This window comes from Leuciscus leuciscus, assembly GCF_965113295.1.
Source record: "Leuciscus leuciscus genome assembly, chromosome: 3".
In the NCBI taxonomy this organism is placed as follows: Eukaryota; Metazoa; Chordata; class Actinopteri; order Cypriniformes; family Leuciscidae; genus Leuciscus; species Leuciscus leuciscus.
In genome coordinates, this window is record NC_138727.1 from 18,532,844 (window position 1) to 18,554,069 (window position 21,226).

Sequence of the window (21,226 nt, forward strand, 5' to 3'; positions counted from 1 at the left end):
AAAATCGCCTTTAAAGTTGTCCATTTATGTTCATGATTGTGCTGCATTCACCAACAAATGTTATATATATTTACGGTAGGAAATGATCTTTCCTTAATATCCTAATGATTTTTGGCATTTGGTTTTGTGATCCAGGGTCACATATGGCATTTTTGTACAGATGAAATGTACGTTTTTGCAACTTTGAACTGACGTGAACAAAGAACACTTCTGGACGCCAAATTCCTTAATATGCAGGTTAACAGGCTAAAAATGGTATAAAAGTTTTTCAAAACCATATGAAATGAACATTATTACAAAAATACATTTCCATGTGTGTTTTAGTTAGGTTAAAAAATATATTTTCTTCATCATGGACACACTTATACAAATCAAACTTGACCTTTTTAACAGGAGATCACATAAATACAGGTTTTGATGGCAGACCCTCACTAGTGTATTTGACCAACAACAAAAAAATTATCTTCGCTGGAATCTCAGTTCCCACAAGCAATATAACACAGTACTATAAATGTGAGCGATGACGATGAACTCTTAATGGAGGCCAAAAACAACATATCATAGGAGGGAACAGGGGCACACACACTGGAAGAGCATATTTCTCATTCACTGGTTTAATGGCTAATTAGGCAAAAAGCTGGATGAGGATGAATCCCTCAGCCCAGTAGATTCCTCTTTTCCATTTCTCTGTGGCTCAATAAAACAATGTAATGGACACTCTCTCACTCTCTCTCTTTTTTTTTTTTTTTCTTTATGTATAAAACTATGCAGGAGGCTTTATCCATGTGGGGAATATTCCAGTAGAGCAGCAGTTATTTAAGATTCAAACACAAGGATAACAGATGGCTACCAGAAAGAGAAAAAAAAAAAACATAGAGAGCATGAGAGAGAGAGAGACAAAGAGAGAGAGAGAAGGAATATGGCAGACAAGAGTTGGTACCTCCCAGTAAGCTGGCCTCTAAGGACAGCCAAATCCAGTGCTTAGTGATGTTTAAATTAACAACAGCAGTTTATATACCACCCACTGTCACTCACTAGGCTCACATCAATGCAAAAGTTCACATGCCCTCTTTTAAATGTGTCTGTGATTCTAATCACATTGTAAGAGATTTTGAAAAAAGCATTTGCCAGTTTGAAGATGGTTTGAACTTTGACTGCTTGAAAATGGTTCTAACGCCGACATGAAATTCACCCTATCTATTTTGTAAATGCATGTAATAGATTTTATTCTGAATGATTAATGTAGGCCTATATGTTTCATTTTCTACATTTTGTTTGACCCTGTAATTTTATTCAAAAGTACTTCACAATATAATAAGAAAAGATTTGTCACTAGTTCAGTTACTTTAAGATAATTTAAGACTTTAAGATAATTCCAAAAAATTTACATTTCATTTGTAGGAATAGGATCCAAAAATCTCACTTTTTTGGTTGTTCCAAACTCATACAAATTCCCATAGAACACAAAAGAAGGAATTGCGGACAATTTTAACACGGTTTTTACAATAAAATATGAATGGAGACAGGAGCTGAGCTATAAAGACCGATAAGGATCTCATTTCAGTGGAGCACATCTTATTTGCGTAGTCAAACCTGGTACATTGTGGCATTTACATCATTAACGTCAAGTTTTCACATGCTGTATTTGAATATACACAATGGTCACCCTGCTCCCCCATTTACTTTAATTGTATGGAGCGTTTGTCACAATATCTCCTTTAGTTTTTGAAGAAAGCTAGAAAGCAGATATTAAGTAAATAGATGGAAATGTTATGTGCAATTCAACGTAAATCCTAAATTTAGGCCTAAATATTTTGAAAGAAAGAAAGGAAAAATTGTGCAGGATTGGAATGATATCCCTTTAAATTGTCGCCACACTATAAGGTAAATCCCCACAGGGAGCAGATGCCTGGCTTAAATTGTTTAGCAGTGAATGAACAATAAATGTTTAGAGAGAAAAAAATACCCCACACCAATCAAGACCGCACTGGACAAAAAGCACCCATTGCTAAGCTAAACACTTTGAGCTATTTTTTCACTCTTGAAATAGCTCACATTGTCCAAAAACTGAAATAGGAAACAACTGGAGGTTAAAGTTTCCTGTGCCATTCATTACTTATCAAGGCAAAAAATCCTGCCATTGACTTCAACAATGAATGGTGCCAACACAGCCAGGAGAAGCAATCGATCCAAGGAGCAATCAAACTTCAGGGTGATCATCAATCAATCACAGAGCTGCTTTATCTCAGAGGCTGCTTTACTCTCTCTGAACCTGTCACTACAGCAGACCTGAGGGCAGTCTGAGAGACCGCTAGACATAAGGATTTAACATTAATGTCATGCTGATCTACACTTGGAAGGAGACTTGCATGTAAAACAGTTGAAGAAATGCTTGGTACTTTTGATTTATAACCCCATTATCTTATCTTTGGCTGTGGGTTCGATGGATGCACAAACTGATAAAACACTTACCTAATGTTTAACTGGGGAAAAATGCTTAAATGCACTAAGATATAATTGCATTAAAATCTATATCTCTACTTGCGTTGCCTGCAAAATGGCATAACTATGGTCTCTTAAGCTGTGGGCAAGGGCATAATGCATGAGTCATTTCTCACAACGGTTTCACTGTGCAAAACGACAACGCATTAAAGGAAGCATGATGATAATGAACAAATTTTACAAGCAAATTTTCCCTTCATGCAAATCCATGCCACAGCAATCTAACTTCCCACAGGTGTGTCTCTCTACTACATCTCTATGGCCTCTACAGCCTGTTCAATCTTTACCGAGTTTATGTAATTGTATCATATGTGTTATTCAGCTTATTAAAGTCAAATAAATTGCTTATATTAGTTGGAATGAGTATTTGATTAAGTCACAATAACTGGTCAGTATTTGTTCAATATACAGACAAATGGTCAATGATTCATGCAATGCAGACAGAACATGAGGTTCTAAAAATACATATTTTAATATATATTTTATTTCTAATACGGTGCTGAAGATGTTCTGCATAAGAGGATTTTGACAATGCCATGAATTTACAGGGCTATGTTTGTCTTGTCATGCTATGGTTCATGGGATTCATGGGACGGTTAGAAACATCATGGTGAGAAAGCTGTGTTTGATGACATCATCATCACTATTTTTGTTCTAACTTTTGCTTGAAGCACTTGACATCACACACTGTGACTCATAGCATGCTATGAACATGTAAGCGTGGGCTTACACACACACATAAGGATGTGCAAAACAGCATATTTTCAAAACCGACTAGTTGGTCGGAACGACAAGGCAGTTTTTAAAAAACGCTGTGTAATTAGGGTCTACCAGACTCAGAACCAATACATTTCTCTGGCGTTCACACAGGATGTCTCGAAAAACATTTTCAACGTGTTTTTAAATGAGACATCTTGCAAACAGACAGACCAGTATAGTCGAATTACAGAGTGTTTTTTTCTTTTTAGTAAATCATAAACGTTCAGAGGTACCAGTGTCCGACCCGCGAAAAAATGACTCTAATGAGTTGGTTCTTTTTAGTCATAAACATTGAGAAATCAGCACATTTATTGACTGCTTGTGCTTGTTCATATGACAAAGTATGCACATTAAAGAGTTTTATCATTAGTATTTTATAAAAATAAATTAATTAAATGTTAACACACTTTTTTTGTTGGATTAGTATTGTAGAATAATACATTGTGTTAGGACAATTATTTGACTGCATTACGCTGCCTTTTAAAAAAGACTGTATAAGCATCATAATTTGGCAATGAATTTTAAATATTTATTCCTTTATTCCATGAATAAACCAGAATCACTGAGAAGAAATAAAACCATTAGATTTCCAAAAACCTAATAGTCGATTAGTGAGGTTGATTATTTTTTTATTCCCTTAAAAATTCATTAAACCACTTAGGGCCAGATTTCCTAACAGCTGCGCCATAGCAAACCCTCTTTTTGCATTACTCTCAGGATTAAAAAAATAAATAAAAAAATATCTGAAAAGCAAAAATTGGCGCTGAAAAGGGATAACAGGGTTATTTTTGAGGCTGACCTCATTGGATATGCATTTGTAGGAGTTTCCCTTTCAGACAAATACAAATTTATGAGAGGATAATATTTCAATAAATCATGCAAGGTGATTTTCTAAAGTTTGCGCTAGTCATTTTACTGGTATTTGCGCCATTATTTAGCGCCCAGAAAAAGCATGTCTTAAACCAGATGCTACTTTGCGCTGCTCTTGGTAGATTGCGTTGGTCATTATGGAAATGATCCGGCTGTGTTCTTTAACTTCACGCGCAGAACTTTCCACTCCCATCTGCGGTTTTGTTTTTTTGGAATTGCGCTCTCACGCTAATTTGCCATGTTTAGTAAGTCTGGCCCTTAAAATACAAAAATAAAATACTCAAAATGAGTCATCCCCTTTAAAACAATGCAAAAAAGTTTAATAAAAAAATGTCTAAATGAACTAGTCAGCCTCAGTAGTCGGTTGCTTGTCATTCTAAACAAATTTTTCATCTTTTTATACTTTTCCTCTTTTCTAGCACACTTGTGACACTACACCGCAATAATTTTCTTGAACACTCAAGCCCACTAAAAACCCTTTAACCTCGTAAATGGATGAAAATAAAAGCATAAAAACACTTACACACAAGGGATAATTGCTCTCAATTTCCTGTTGGGACTGAAATAATCAAAGTCCTTCTGAAGATCATTCCAAATCCCATCGTCATTGTTTGGTGACCTCCTTATTCAAACACTATAACACACACACACACTTCCCACTTTAAAAGATGGCCTGTACACACTCAGCAGCTCTCTGTTCCTGCCCTGAGTGTGTATAAAAATGGATGAATTTGTAAGTGAAAGAGAGAGAGAGAGAGAGAGAGAAAGAGATCGAGATGAGAAAGCGGTATTATTCATGCGAATCACTATTTTAATTTGAAGGACATTCAAAGAATGAAAAGAGGAGCACTCCCTAGACCACGACTATGCACTCAGTGCTTTGAGCAGCTGCTACACATCCAATCATACATTGTTCTATAGCATTATGATGAGTTGCATTTAATACGTTTATATTCAAATGGTTGTGAATGATTGCGTACATGGACTCTCATTCAGGGATCTATGACATCAGGATGCAGCCACAAAACACTGCTTGTGTATTGAGCAATCAAACCCATAACACAAAGCGAGAGGCATCCTGCACGCTGTGCTTGTCGCTCTTTGATGATGAAAGCATCTGTCGGAGCTTGTGTCCCACAGGCCTCTGTTTGATAATGAGTGAGTGTTGCAAATTACACTTTGACCCATGCTGTGACATTCAAAACATATACCAACAAACACAAACCCATCCAGTTTTATCGATGTTTTAAAAGGATAGTTCACCCAAAAAAAGACAATTCTGGCATTATTTACTCACTCTTATGTTTTCCAATTTCCAACCCCATTTGACTTTCTTTCTTCGGCAGAACACAAAATAAAATATTTCAAAGAATGTTAGTAAGCAAACAGTTTTGGTCACCATTGACTTCCATTATACTGTATATATATATATAATGGAAGTCAATGGTGACCAAAACTATTAATATATATATAATTCATATATATATTATATATGTATAAATAATTTCTCAAAATATCTTCTTTTAAGTTCCACAGAAGAAAGAAGGTCATTCAGATGTGGAAAGAGGGTCAGTGAATGATGACAGAATTTTCATTTTTGTGTGAACTTTCCCTTTAAGAACGTTTTTTCCTTCGTTGCAAAAACATTAACAGAATGTTACGAACGCACCATATACACATTATTTAATCTAATAGTCTGGCTCTGCTTAGCTGACCAAGGGTTGGACGGTGGTTTTGCTGAAATCTATTTGAAAACAAATCATTAATTTTTGCAATTCTATTTGGTTATGTCAGTGGTGCAGAAATGACACAGTGGAAATACAAAACACCCCCATCAAGGCAAACAGAGCAAACCACCCAGCTCCACCCTGCGTGTGAACTCTTTACAAAATTCAGCACAACACCCACTGACAAAACAACAGAGGGAGCATCTTGATGGAAAACAGAAACTCACACGAATCTAAAATTGCCCCATTTATCCGAAGAAAACTGCTAGGACCAACACATGGCTGTTCAAACTAAGTTTCACAAATGAACACTCTGGTGATCCTTCACTGGCATCAGCAAAAGTTTGTTAAATTGACCTGTTATCTTGCATTTAAAGTCATACACTAGTGTCAAATATTCACAAAAATTATATATTGTTACATCAAAAACTATCAACTGTTTCTTGCTAGCTAAAAGCTAGTAAGTAAATTACAAGCGTCTTCACATTATTCAACAAAATGCAGCAAAATCAAACGTAACGGGACAGTTCACCTAGAAAATGCTAATTCTGTCATTGTTTACACACTCTCATGTTGTTCCAAAACTGTTTAACTTTCTCTCCTCTGTGGAACACAAAAGGAGATGTTGTGCACAATGTAAGGGACTGACAGCCTCAGTCAGCGCTCACTTCTATTGCATCTCTTTTCCATAAAATGAAAGCGAACTGAGGCTGTCATCCAGCCTAACATCTCCTTTGGTGTCTCATCGAAGAAAGAAAGTCATACAGGTTTAAAACGACATGAGGGTAAGTAAATGATGACAGAATTTTCTTTCCTTTTTTTGTCTGAACTTTCCCTTTAATGTGTCATTTTTTGCCAAATGTAGATTTGGAATGGAAATGTTTTCAAGCGAACAAGTAGGCAATTTTATTTTATTTTTTTTACTTCTGTCTGCTCATAATTAATCCTCTAATGGAACACTAGGAGTTAATAATTAATAATTATGAGTTTATTAAGTTCAGAAATTGACTCAGGGCCAGGCCTGGACTCAAACCTCTAATTTTATATCATACAACACTAAACAGATTATGCAAAATCCAACAAAAAAGGTCCGATAAGTTGGTTCAGATCTTCGATCTGGTGATTCCGAATTGCTTCATGTTCCCAGGACTAAACTCAAAAATAGAGGTGATCGTGCTTTTGCTGTTGTTGGACCTCAGTTATGGAACAGTCTCCCGGCTTACATTAGAACTGTCCCAACTATATCAATTTTTAAATCTACTCTTAAAACATATTTATTCTCACTGGCATTTAATATTCCCTGATTCTCTGTTTTATGAGTTTTTATCAAGAACCGTACCCATTTTTACAGCTGGTGATGACTGTTTACTGTCTATGTGTGATATTGCTGTGTTCTTTTTTTTTACACTGTGCAGCACTTTGGTCAACCTCAGTTGTTTTAAATGTGCTATATAAATAAACATTGTATTGTATTGTATTGGTTGTGGTTGTGACTTCAAAAGCCTTTGATTTTGATCCGACCTGGGTGAACTTGCATGTAAAGTAATCTGTCCGTTCTTCCCGTCTCTGTCTTTTCCATTTCAAACCAAATATGAATGATGAATGTGTTGCAATCAGTAGAACACAGGGACCGATCTTTTCCTCCTAAAATGGGTCATCCATCCACATGAGAACAATTATCACTTAATATATCACTTAAAAATAAAGTCAGTTGACTCCAGTTATAATTTAGATAATCTATATTGGCAAAAAGCAAACAATCCTGTATGATTGGCCGTATATATGATGATCCAGCGTGTAGGCTACTGCAATTTTCATGACATCAAGTTGACATGAATAGCAGATGTGTCTTTATTAGTGAATGAATCAAGGTCATATGATCTCTGTAGAGATCTGACGGTGTTTAGTTGCATGATCGCTGTTGATGTTTTCAAGGCTGTTTATTTTGAAGATGCTTTCTTTTTTCTTTTTCTTTCCTTTTTTTTTTTAGATTATCTCATACCAACGCATCTCCTGTTATACACACACACACGCATTTAGAGAAAGACAGTCCGCTGGCACTAAGTCGACGTTGATAATCTTCTTCTCCTATAAATGCTGAAGGGATGCTGTGAATATGCCTTCCATACAATGTCATTTGCGGCACGCTGCCTGTTATAAACAAATTAAATTATCGTTTCGTAACGTCAAGAGCTGAGGGCAGCGACTTGTACACTCAAACACGCGCGCGCGCGCACCGACGCCCATTAAAACACCACGCACGGCACACGGCAAAAAGCATCCTGTGTCCAAAGCCCCCCTCTCACACACACACACACACGACATAATTCAGCTGTACTAGGATATGGAGAGTTTGCTGAGTGAAACAACGGCATCTCACTGCCACTGCCACTCAAACGTCCATCGGTTATTGATTTATTGGCCCTTAAGAAATAACGTCACCACGTTTAAAAGCATTGACTTACCGCATCTTATAAAGCACTGGAATAATAGTCAGCTCCGGATGTGCTCAACAGCATCGGGCTGTATGATCTCAGAATGCTCCTTAATTCCTGTGACAGTGTGTCCGTGTGTGAATAAAACACGCAGATGATGTTTAGAGCTTCCGTTCCCAGATGCGCCTTTATGATGCTTGAAGCTTCCCGAAGACCCACAGTGAGGATCAGTATCGAGTATCCTTCGTCCCCCAAACCCAATGGATCTGTGGTGGACACGGGGTATCAGAGCCCAATGTTGTATCCCGATCAGTGTTTTTTTTTTTTTTTTTTTGAATAAGAGGAAAATGCGCAGAGTGGGTCCAGCGATAGAACAATCCGCGAGATCAGCGCCAGTCCATCGCTAGATCGTCCATTCGACCCGACAGCTAGGGAACGAGCGCCGAGAGAAAATGACAAGCCAATTTGGAAGCAAAGTGATGCTTGATTCAAGGATGGAGGGTGGGAGGGGGAAAGAAAGAAAAGGAGGATAAGAGAGGGGCGGTGAATCTGGAGCTGGGATGACGGGAGGACTTGAGCACGCTCTGGTGGCCGAGAGCGCGCACAGCACAGCAGTGAAGGGTCGACCTTCCTATCACCTGCGGGGTCATTGTCATTCAGCGAAATCTAGGTGCAGTGTGCCATTTTGAAATGTTTTTTAAAGTCAGTTTTAAAAGCTTAAAAGTAGGCCTATGCATTTGCGTAATAAACTACAATTTGCCGTCTTAAGCTAAACTGCAGGCTAAATGTTGTGATACAGTCAAGAAAAAGTAACATGTCATGTTGACATTTAGCCATTCATTGTCTTGTGCTTGTTCGACGTCATTACACTACGTGTTTTTTTGTTGTTGTTGTTGTTTTTTTTTTTTTTTGAAAGAAAATGTAATGACGATAGTTGTACAAACATCCAGTTTTTAATAATCAGATATGTACAAAATCTTGGTAACAGGTTTGAGTTGCATTTTAAGATAATTTTATACTGACAAATGTGACAAAACAGGCTAATATAAAGTTATTTTAAAAGACACTATACAATGATTTGTTCTTGAAGAGTTCACATCCTGAAAGGAGGATGATTATTTATGGAATTTGTATTTATCTCTTCATTATATTTGTATTTATGGAATTTTCTTTACATAATTTTAATAAGGAGGAGCTGTGATGGTAACAGCATTGATGCATAACCCAGTGACACAACTTTAAGTCTTTTAAATAAAAGGCTGTTATAAAGTTAAAAAAAAATATGTCTTGTATTTCCATAGGCTATATCTATTTTGGAAACACGATGTATCTATGCATCTATGTATCTATACATGGAGAGTTAAAAAGAAAAATTAAAAAAGATAATAATAATAATAGCATTATATGCATTGACACACACCTGACAATATTATAGGCTATGAGGACAGGACAAATGTGTGCCTTTCTAAATCATGTCCAGTTGAATTTGCCACTAGACTCCAATTACAGAGTAGAAACATCTAAATAAATACATTTCAGGGTCTGAATATATCCTTATGTCAATTTCAGTTTGTCTTTTTAATAAATTCACTAAGTTATCACGAATCTGTTTTGTTTGTGGCATTATGGTGTATGGAGTGCAGACTGATGTGATTTATAAATAAATAAATAAATAAATAAATAAAACATTTTAGCATGGCTGCAACAAAATGTGAAAAAAGAGGAATACTGATACTTTCTGAATATTTACATTGTTATTAAAGTCAGTTCTCAGATATGTTGTGTATAAGCTATAGGCCTATAGAAGGGACACAAGGAACCTTTTTCGTGTAATGGTCGTGCAGTTAGGTCTATTTAATATTCATAATTACCATTAAACCAAGATATTAATTAATTTAAACATATTGATAGGTTGGCATTGGCTGCCATCGGTTTTAGTGAGGCCTGATATAAAATAATAACACATTGGCGAATTTTATTTTGTGGACATAGACTTATTAATGTCTCTCATGAGCAGCAGTAATGCGAGCTGATGTCTGTGTTATTTCATTAAATGAGGGGGGAGAGGCCTGGGCATCCGTTTACATTAAACTCACGAGCATCAAAGGCGCATCGCGGACATGCGCGCTGACAGTCGGTAATCACTCTCACGCAAACGCTAGGCTGTCGAAATAATGTTGGATGCCTCTAATGCGACTTTCGACATTCGAAAATGTTTAAAAGAGAACCCTGGCTTTTGATCGTCATCCGATGAGACGTCCGCGAAAGAGCTGTGGGGGAAACCTGTTGATCTGAAGGTAAATGTGCGGTGAGAAATCAGCATATTGATCTTTACGGCACAGAGAGAGAGCGAAACGAATGAAGACTGATAGACAGCAAGCGATAAAACATTCAAGGAACGGCATATCGCACCTGTCAGTTACACCTGAACCATAACATGTTGATTTTACCTATTTTTAGATATCGTATGAACCCACATAGCCTAGCCTACTCTTATAAAAGACTTGTTTAACATAGTAATAATTATATATGTAGGCTATGAGATATTTTTAAATTATATGATGGATAACAAGTAGCCTAGCATGTTGATCACCTTCCTTTTTTTGTCCGCCATGAGGTTTAGCTAGTAATGCGAACACGTTTTAAACAAAACTATTTTTATGATAGGCGATCATAGGCCTATTATGTGTAAGGTGTAAATCTATAATAACTTGATAAATAATGAAAGTAGGATAGCCTATGCATATGATATGATCCATCCGATGCAGACAACAATCGAACATCTGTTTCTATGGTTACCTCCTCACTCAAAGATGATTTCTGTTCGTTTAACTTGTAATAACTTTTGTGGTTACTGAAACGTAAACCTTTTTCGTTTTACTTTGGCCTCATTTGTGCTCTCTCACTCCATAAAAACTCATAATAATTTGCCCCCTGAAACTGTTAATGCTATATTGAAAATATTATACACCTTTGTGTACACACTTGCCAATATATTTTGAACGGGGGGGAATGGATTGCAGGAGGGGGTATGTATGGGCTATAGCCTAACTTTTCTGCGACCCCATTGGAAGTTTGCTGAGGCCACTTGCATGGTTGAGTCGAGAACTAGGCTACTGCTGTATTTACATATTTGTTTTCGTATTTACACATCTATCACTCATCAGTACGCTTCACTGTGATTCGCCCGTTTAAAAATAACCCTCCTGCTTTGTTTTCCCTTAGTTAGCCTACTATTGTTGTGCAACTCACCGCCCACCACCAGGCGCTTAAAGCCCTATCAGGTAGGTTGTAAGGACATCTGTCCCGGGTAATTACCGTCGTTCACAGTTTAAGTCCGTTTACAGCTGCTAAGCTTCCCCGGTAAGCGCATTACCGGAGCAGCGCAGCGCAAACACGAGCGCTCGCGCAGTACATGATGAGCGCGTGCCGACCGCGAGAACCTCCCGTAGAGGCGCGAGACTCCAACCCAGATTACATCAGCATGAATAACAGATTACAGCTGGCGTTATCAGAGCATCAGCGAGATATGAAGTAAACCGTCAGTACAATTCATAAAGCCTGTCATCGCTTACAAAGACTGCCGAATTGCGTCACTCTCACTTCCTGCCAAACGTCACAGGTAAGGACTGTCAGGTGTGCATGTGCTTGCCAGTAGTGATTAAGATGCTGCAATCCACGTAAGTCCCTCTTGAGAATGAGAAAGTGACAAACCTGTTTGTTTTTGTTGATTTGTATCTTGAATATGTTCAAGAGTTTGATTGACATTGTGACTGATGTTAATTTGCTTCTCTTTTTGCAGATGTCAGAAAGAGAGTGGTGGTAATTCAATACTCAAATAGTTGAAAATGATGGGTATGTATGAAGTCTTAACACAATATTATTTTTAGCCATCGTGTGTGTCATTCAATCCGAGTTCATCATCTGTATGAATATTAAATCAGCTTGTTGTACACACTCTCGTGTGAGGTATAGAGCTGATGTCATTGCATGTGTCCATGTCATTAATATATTTATGTGTGTGTGTGTATAGACACACAGCGTGCTTTGCTGGCGGTGGAGCGTCTGCAGCAGAGGCTGAAGAAGAGGGGAGAACTGCCTGCTGAGGAAAAACTCAGTCTGCTCAAGAGTGTCTTACAGAGTCCTCTGTTCCATCAGATACTCATCATGCAAGAGACTGGACAACAGCATCAGCAACAACAGGTCAGAGAATATAGCATCATCATCCCAGTGCATGACAAAAATCAGGCACACATTGTTGCAGCAGTGGGCTTTACCATCATATAGTAATAAAAAAATACAAAATAAAGTAATAAATTATTATTAATCCATGTAAATACTCTAGTTCTTAAATCTGATTGGCTGCTAATAGTGGCATAGTTATAGCAATACAGCTAACCTCTAATGTCTCTTTCATTATCATAACTAATCCTTAGTACCCAGATGTGAAGTGCATTAAACAAAAGTATATTTTATGCTGATATTCAACTCCAGAACTATTACTTGAAATAGAATTTTACATGTAAGTCCACTTTATAAAGCATTTATGGTGTACATTTCAGCATCATTTCAGATTTTCCCTGATGCAAACAGCGCTTTGACTCACAGCTTGTCTTTCTACATCATGTCTGGCTCAGGGTCTATTCTTAGTTAAAATAAAACATGATGCAAACCTGTCTTAAAGGAATATTTCGAGTTCATTACATGCCAAGCTCGACGGACACCATTTGTGGTGTAATGTCCCTCCTTTTCTTAAAAAAAAAAGAAGAAAAAATCCGGGTGACAGTGCTGCAAAAACAATGGAAATATACACAGGGCCGAAATACTCGCTGTATCAATAGTACATCCAATGACAACACGTAAACAATATCCATGTTTTTTCAATATTATGATTTTAGTGTTAACATTTTTTTATTACTAACCTTTTCTGAGTAAAGATATACCCATTTTTTTACAGCTTTGTTGCAATGACAATGGAATACCGTCACCTGTAAAAACTGTAAAAATTCTGATTTTAACAGCACAAATAATAAGCGGAAGAGTCACATCAGCTAAATTTATTCAACATTTCGCAAGCCAATAGTGCAGTGATACATGAAACATCACTCACTCAGAGGTCACTTTGCAGCTTTAGAGATCACTCACTATGCAGCTTTATATTGGTCAACACAGTAAATTTTCATGTTCAAAGTCTAACAAACTTGAATTCGATGCAATATCCATGTGGAGAAATGTTTAGTCTTTCACGTCCTTCACGTGGAATTCCAGACAGTACGGTTTCCATTTGAGATGACTGCATTTTTTCTGCATGGAGTGCCACTGTACAAATTTAAGTGTGACCACACCCATACTGTAAGTGCTTTTATAAAATTATTCGTTCAAATCACTTTCATTAGAAGTGCCATATTGTACCCTTGATTTTTCTTCTTCTTTTTATAATAAAATGAGAGGCATGTTAAAATAATTTTTTTGTGGGCATCATCATTATCCCACAAATGTTGTCAATTCAGCATAACATAACTGAATATTCCTGTAAGAATAGTTGAATGTAGCTTGAGCTTGTATATGACATATTTTTCTCAGTGTAATAACCATAATGACCTAAGGGGCTGCATTTCCAGAGCATAAAGAGGTCAAAGAAACCCAGAAGATATGAGTAGGAGGCGTGTGAGGTTATTCAACGATAGAGTAATGGTTTCACAGTATGTGAATTAGGTGTGTATTTGTGTCACTGTGTGTGTTACTGCAGGATAATGATGGGCAATATTCCTTTGAAAGTAGCCTGTGTTAGCCCAAGTTTTCAAAGAGCAGCTCAGGTAATTTAGCTTCTCAGAAATCATCATAAAAATAGACACAGTAGATGTTACATTGAGATTTATTAACTACAATTGATTTTGTTAGAATCTTCTAGCAGGCCAAAATGAGAGGAGCCGCAGACGCCAGATGAGCGACTCCAATAAATGAAATTCTAAACTGGCTGTTTGTCATGAAAAACTACATGTTTATGGGTGTACTAATATGCCATGATATGTAGCTACTTCAGCAAAACTATATATCAGATAATCCTTGTGCTTATTGTGCATTGGTCAGGCCACTTGCCATGGATAATCATAAGCTTTATATTAAGTTGCTTATGAGTCATTCTTTAATCAAGCTTATCACTTCCTGTCTTGCTACATTCTTTGATGTACACACATGTGTTTGTGAACAAATGTAATGAGACCATTAAATATAAAGGAAAATCGCTGAAATCAAACAACAAATATATTTATATTTCAAACACTTATTTTAATTATTGGTTTTAATTATCATTGAGCAGAAATAAAACCAGAGCTGCCAGCTGTGCTGTTATCCTGCTGTTGTTCCATATGGTCAGCCATAAAATACCTTTATTTTGTAGTTAGTTTTTGCCATCTTTCTGAAATATCCATCGTCACATCTCAGGCAAGATGATCATGATGCAAAAGATTGTATTTAGTCAAACAAACTCAAATAGTCCATGGGAAAGAAGGCAACCTAAACAGCATGTAGTCATGACACACGAACCATACCAGACAATAAAACTGGAAGAAATGAGGAACTTAAATACACAATGATGATTAAAGCAGCACTATGGAACTTTTCCTCAGCGGTCCCCCTACAGGTTGGAAGCGGAATTGTCCATTACCACTGTCGTAAATCATTTAGCCAACCACAGCCTACTGGCGCACGCACGCCAACTGTTTATCCAGCACCGGCTTTAAAATGAACGATGTCCACAGACAAGGTAGAGTATGATGCATGATTTTATGAAAGTATGATGTATTGTGACATCAGAAAAATAATGACTACGTTAACACTTGCCGTAAAGCAAGTCAAATTTGTAGTTTTCTTATGTCTCATTAGAACTACAAAAACACGACCCAATCTGGCAATCTTACATAAGCCCCTTTCACACAGAGATTCCGGAAAATACACAGATAAAGTGACCTGGGATTTGACCCGGGTTCGTTTGATTTTGATTCATTCACACTGCCAGTGATTTGTTCACACACAACCTGTAAAAATCCCGTAAAGACACGTGACATCGATGTGACTTGTAATGTCTCAGCAGCGTCTTAAGTTTGCTTATGAGCTGCGATTTCTATCTCGAGAAACCACGCTTGTGCATTTTTTTGTCTGATTCGATCATATACTTGCGCATTATGTACCGGTTCACAGCTAGCGAACGATCCCGGCTTCAGCGTCATCTCTACGACACTGCATTATTACGGCTTTTGTTCACACAGCGCTCGTTCCGGGACTGAACACGGCAATGTTACTAGGTCCCCAATCCGGCATCGATGCCGGCATCAATCCCGGGTCGTGTTTGTGTTCACACAGAAGGCATTCTGGCAATTTGCCGGGATCATTGCGCTGTGTGAAAGGGGCTATAGTGTGGTAATCGCAGATAAAGGACCACAAAGCGGAGGCATAAGTGCCTTTCACCCTGTTACAACTTGATGAACCACTGAAACGATTTTGGAAACATTATTTTAAGGTAAACAATGTTACATAGTGTTGCTTTAACTCAAAGACTAACAGGTGTGAATGTAAATGAGTGTCCATGGTAACTAACACAGGCAAAACTTGACATCCATAATATTTGGCTTTTGGCTTTTTGGTTGACAAACAATTAATTCTGTGAATTAATGTACTGGAACTAGAGAGTGAGTACCTTAAAAATCATAAAAATGTCTTTTAACAAAATAGACAATTTATACAATGTATGCAATGTATTAATTCTAAATCAAAACATAGATTTGTATATTTGGTCTAATTGCGTAGCATATCCTTGGTAAGTGTGTCTGTGTTTGTGTATATTGTGTCTGATGTATTTAGAGAAATGATTATTTGAAACAGCAGCAGGGACCAAACTGGGGTTGTATAAGCTACTTACCTGAGCTGACCAATTAATCTGTGCTGAAAGGAGAGAGAGGCAGTTGTCAACAAGTCACAGACGTTTCTGTAATGGTGTGGACTTTCCATTGACATCTCTTTTTTTATACTGAGCTATGTATTTTATTTTCCCTACCCCCTAAATATGACCTTTGCAGAAACAAATCTGCATTTTTTATATTTTAATTAAGATTATTTGCTATGTTAAACCTGACCGCGACACACCAAATATAAAGTGACAGAAATGCCCTGCAGGCATTGTAGTCTGCAAAACTAAACTGATGACAATTTTTATTCAAAAATACACTACTGTCAGTTTGGGGTCAGTAAGATTTTTTTATAATATAATGTTTTTATGTTTTTGAAAAAAGTCTCTTTATGCTCACCAGAGCTGTATTCATTTGATAATTATTATTATTTTGTTTATTTTTTTGCCATTACTCCAGTCTTTACTGTCACAGGATCCCTCAGAAATTATTTTAATATTCTGATTTGATGCTCAAGAACATTTCTTATTATTATCAGTGCTGAAACAGTTTTGCTGCTTAATATTTTTAAAGAAACTGTGATATGATTCTTTGATGAATAGAAAGATCAAAAGAACAACATTTATTTGAAATGGAAATCTTTTGTAACGTTATAAAAGTATTTTCTGTCACTTCTGATCAGTCTAATGCAATGTTACTCACCCCAAACCTTTTAATGGCAATTTTTTAATATTTTATCACTTATTTAAATATGTAAATATACCATTTTTATATTTCATATACTCACTCATTTTAATTAATACCATTGATAGTTCAGGTTAAAGAAGATCAAACTAAAGTGCACAAGGATCAGTAAAGATAAACACCATCTAATCTGATAAATCCTGTCTTAATAGTGACTTTTTACATCCCAGTAAGGCCTTGCAAGCTGCTGGTGCAACCCAGCTACCTACATCACTCTAGCTGTGTGTTTGTACAGGCTTCCCCCAGAACGCCGCCTCCTCAGTCTATGAGTGATGATGCTGATGGTGTGAGAACGTCCCACCCCTCATGCACTCTGAGATACAGAGATTCTTACCTCTCGGCCCAGCGGCACTATGACCGATGTCGATCCTCCAATCATATGACTTTTGCCCCTTGCATCACAGAGGACATTTCAGTGCTGCAGTCCATGGCCCAGGTACTGTTCCTCTAAACACCCTAAACATCCTCTCATCCTGTTCCTCTAAACATCATCCAGGAAACACAAGCCGTTAAAACCGACTGGGATACGTTATCATGCATACTTTTAATAAATACTATCATTTCAGTCCTACTATCTCCTAAAACCAACAGATTGAATTCATTCTTTCTTATCCCATGTATTTATTGCTCTTTCAGGGTCGGTCTCTGCTTAGTTTTGATCTGGAGAAGGGTGAAAGTGCTTTAGGCATCAGCATTATTGGCTTGGAAACTGAAGGCGGTGGAGGTCATGGTATCTTCATACAGAAGATTCAGCCAGACTCTGTAGCTTACAGGTATAAACTGACAAGGATGCAAGTTCAGTATAGCAAAACTTTACTGATTAGAATCGTATTATTCTGGATAGGGGCTTAGGATGATTTGAAACCATTCTTTACCTCCTTTACCACATCTCCTGTCTTAGTGATGGACGTCTCCATGAGGCTGATCAGATTCTAGCGGTGAACGGCAAGCTGATTGAGTCCTCGGTAACACAGGAACAAGCTGTCCAGATTCTTCAGGAAGCTGCTTCCATGGTAACCTTAACTATAGCCAGGGAACCAACCTCATCATTCAGCCCCCCACAGATGAGCCACACTCTTCCCAAAAATCTCTCTGGCCTTGATGGACAATTCAGTGTAAGACTTTTATTTTATTTTATCTTAATTATATCTTTGAATTTCCCAGAATGTGTTAAATAGCCTGATTATGAAGCATATTTTGCTTCATTTCCTAAACTGTATCTTATACTTATGCCTTATAGCTGCCTCACTTTGACACGCAGCTTAAATCTGTTACTGATCCACAGTTATTTGATTACATTACCACAAATGCATTACATCTAACGTTTTAAATGTTATACAATAGCTTTTTTTATGTGAGGTTGATAGGATTGGTGTTTGCTGTGAAAGCAAAGTCTCATGTGACTGTACTCCACTGAAAGATTTACTGATAATGGTGGGAGTCAATCAATTAGGATAAAATGGAGCCTTCTCCCATTAGCAATACTATTATATAATACACTACTGTTCAAAAGTTTGGAGTTGGTAAGATTTTTAAATATTTTTGAAAGAATTCTCTTATGCATTGCTGCATTTAAAATAAAAAATAAACAGTAAAAACTCGAATTTTTTAAAATGTTTTTTTAAATGCAATTTATTTCTGTGATGGCAAAGCTGAATTCAAAGCAGGCATTACTCCGCTCTTCAGTGTCACATGATCCTTCACAAAAGAACAGCATTTGTAACAATGTAGAAGTCTTTACTGTCTCTTTTAATCAATATAATGCATCCTAATTCTGAATAGTCATTTCTTTTTCTTTTTTAAACCATACTCCAAACTTTTGAATTGGTATTGTGAATGTGTAAATGGTTTCAAAAGTCTGAGATTAAAAATCTGAAATTTTGATTGGCTACTACAGCCAGGTAGTATTTAAGGGTGCCTAGAAATAACATCATCAGAAAGGCTCACTGGAGTGGGATGCTTATGACCCACGAGGAATCGCTCATCCAAACTGCTTGGGACAGATTCCACTCTTTCAACTGACCAATCTAACTTCAGCTTTGCCATGGCACTGGTCATTACATCCACTAGCTCCTTGTATATGGAAGTGAGGGAGAAGACAGGTTCACTCAATACATCCGCCTCAACTCCCATCACATCTAACTCCTCAAAACTAGATTGGGCCAATAGCATACTCATTGCCGGATTGGAAGAATTCTGGATCTGCTTCTGGATCCGCCCTGAGAACCTGCAAGTGATGCTTGAGAAAGGGTTAAACCAGTCTCAGCGGGACCTGATCCATGGGGTGCAGATGCCTGGCTCTTTTTAAAGAGCATGGACCATGGACCATGACCATGGATCAGGTCCCGCTGCTGCTGAGGCATTCCAGTGCGGAGCAACCAAGACATATAACTCACAGATCGTGGCCATCATATATATCTCGGACACGGCGTGACACATCTCCTAAACTTTGACAATCTTTTTTTCACTTCAAACCACTAACACGGAGATCACATGCACTGTCAAACAATGCGTTCCTGAAGTCAAAGAATCTGATGACGTTCTTTCTAGGCACCCTTATACTCTGCAGGTGATCCTGCGAGATCACAGGACTGCAGTAGCCAAAATTGGCATGTAATAGGCTTACGAGGAACGTTCCCTTAGCATCAACTCCATGATGCAGTGTTGAGTTCCACTTTGAATGGAAACCGATAATAGACTCTTAATGGCAGGTTCCACTGTGACAACCTACCCGTTATAGTGTGACATACACCACTAATGGGGAACACAAGGTCAACATCTGTTAAGTGAATTGTATATGTTTTCATTGGCAACAATGGTGGAAATGTTTAATAGTTTTGTTTTGTTTTGTTTTGTTTTGTTTGTAGCTATAACTAAGGTATTTGGCTATACGGAAATTGACTTCTTAGAAAATGGCTATATTATAAAATAAATGGCTATATTTTACATTTGGTTCAGCAGCCTCGACAAATTCATCACATTGAGTTGCAGAATGACGGATCAGGTCTGGGCTTTGGCATTGTTGGAGGGAGGACTACTGGCACCATGGTTAAAACCATCCTACCTGATGGTGTAGCTGGAAGGGTATGAGAGAATTGTCATGGATACACATACACTAGAATTTATGACATTATTTGGATTGTACAAACAGTTTCAAATTAAAAGAAGTGTGGCCAAATCCCTCTACGTGTGGTTGTGTGTTTGTGGACACAGGACGGGAGATTGCGTAGCGAAGATCTTCTTCTCAGAATTGGTGATGTGGACGTGTCCACCATGGGCAGTGAGGAAGTGGCACGTGAGCTCCGTCTGGCTGGTTCCCATGTGAGACTTATCATTGCCAGGGAAACCACTGATGGTGACCTCTCACCTACTATCGCCCAGCAACAGGACACTCAGAGGAAACAGGTGCAGAATGCTTTTGATCTTGAGTGTGTGTGTGTGTGTGTCCTGGTAAACCCTACATTATGGGGATAAAATGTCCCCACAAAGATGGCAATATCCGAATATCCTCATCCTTGTGGGGACGTTTTTTGAAAATTGTGTGTGTGTGTGTGTGTGTGTGTGTGTGTGTGTGTGTGTGTCTACGCATCTATATGTACATTTTGATATTAACAGAAGAGCTCACCCAAAAAAAAAAAAAGTTCTGTTATCATTTACTCACCTTTATGTCTTTCGTAACTTGTTTAATGTTCATTCTCCCTCGCCACATTTATGGTGCTTTTTAGTTTTGTTTTTTAAAGCTTGTCAGGTCACTCTGAACTGTCATTGTATGGAAAAGAGCTGTGTAACAATCCTTAATTCTCTTGTGTTTCACAAAAAAACTAAAAAAACAAAAACTGTATTATGTCTTGAAAAATATAAATTAATAAAAAATTTATGATGAGCCAATAATAAATGAAACATTATCCGTCTGCAGCATTTAGCAGAGCAAAAGGAAAGAGAATTCAGTGTCAGATTCAATGACAGCAAAAATGGTTTGGGCATCAACATCTCTAAATCTGTGGAAAACCTGTACAAAGGTATGATTTCATACTGTTTTCTTTCAGTAAGATGAGAGATTATTTTCCCATTGAGTCTAAGAACGTTAAACATTAAATGAACAATGGGTGTTTTAGGGACCAGTGGTTTTGAAGTAAAGAGCATTCTGAAAGGAAGTGCAGTGAATCAGGATGGAGATCACATCATTGCTGTGAGTTACTAAATTAAATCTTATTTTTCACAGCTTTTTAGATATTTTTAATTTCCTTGTCTGTGCATGCAAAGTACAGTAGTTTTAATGGTTTTA

At 37.4% G+C, this 21,226-nt stretch overlaps 2 protein-coding genes across 7 annotated transcripts in view; one reads left to right on the forward strand and one right to left on the reverse strand.

Annotated features, from left to right (window-relative positions):
- adgrl3.1 (adhesion G protein-coupled receptor L3.1) overlaps positions 1-8,805 on the reverse strand; it is a 110,662-nt gene extending 101,857 nt beyond the window's left edge. Inside the window, exon 1 of the mRNA XM_082164606.1 lies at positions 8,324-8,805. The gene's annotated coding sequence lies outside the window, so the exon portion shown is untranslated. The remainder of the gene's footprint in view (positions 1-8,323) is intronic.
- A 1,652-nt stretch (positions 8,806-10,457) lies between these two features.
- The window catches only part of LOC309495037 (multiple PDZ domain protein), a 73,925-nt gene continuing 63,156 nt past the window's right edge, over positions 10,458-21,226 (forward strand). For 3 of the 6 annotated variants that reach the window (XM_082164570.1, XM_082164574.1, XM_082164573.1), the window contains exons 1-10: positions 11,684-11,915; positions 12,096-12,148; positions 12,327-12,496; positions 17,177-17,377; positions 17,578-17,714; positions 17,843-18,056; positions 19,900-20,025; positions 20,155-20,346; positions 20,858-20,960; positions 21,057-21,130. In XM_082164570.1, coding sequence (XP_082020696.1) covers positions 12,142-12,148; positions 12,327-12,496; positions 17,177-17,377; positions 17,578-17,714; positions 17,843-18,056; positions 19,900-20,025; positions 20,155-20,346; positions 20,858-20,960; positions 21,057-21,130 — 1,224 coding nt within the window. In that variant the 5' untranslated portion in view covers positions 11,684-11,915; positions 12,096-12,141. Of the gene's footprint in view, positions 10,591-11,683; positions 11,916-12,095; positions 12,149-12,326; positions 12,497-17,176; positions 17,378-17,577; positions 17,715-17,842; positions 18,057-19,899; positions 20,026-20,154; positions 20,347-20,857; positions 20,961-21,056; positions 21,131-21,226 lie in introns of those variants that run through there. The other 3 variants (XM_082164571.1, XM_082164572.1, XM_082164575.1) reach the window with 3 other exon arrangements.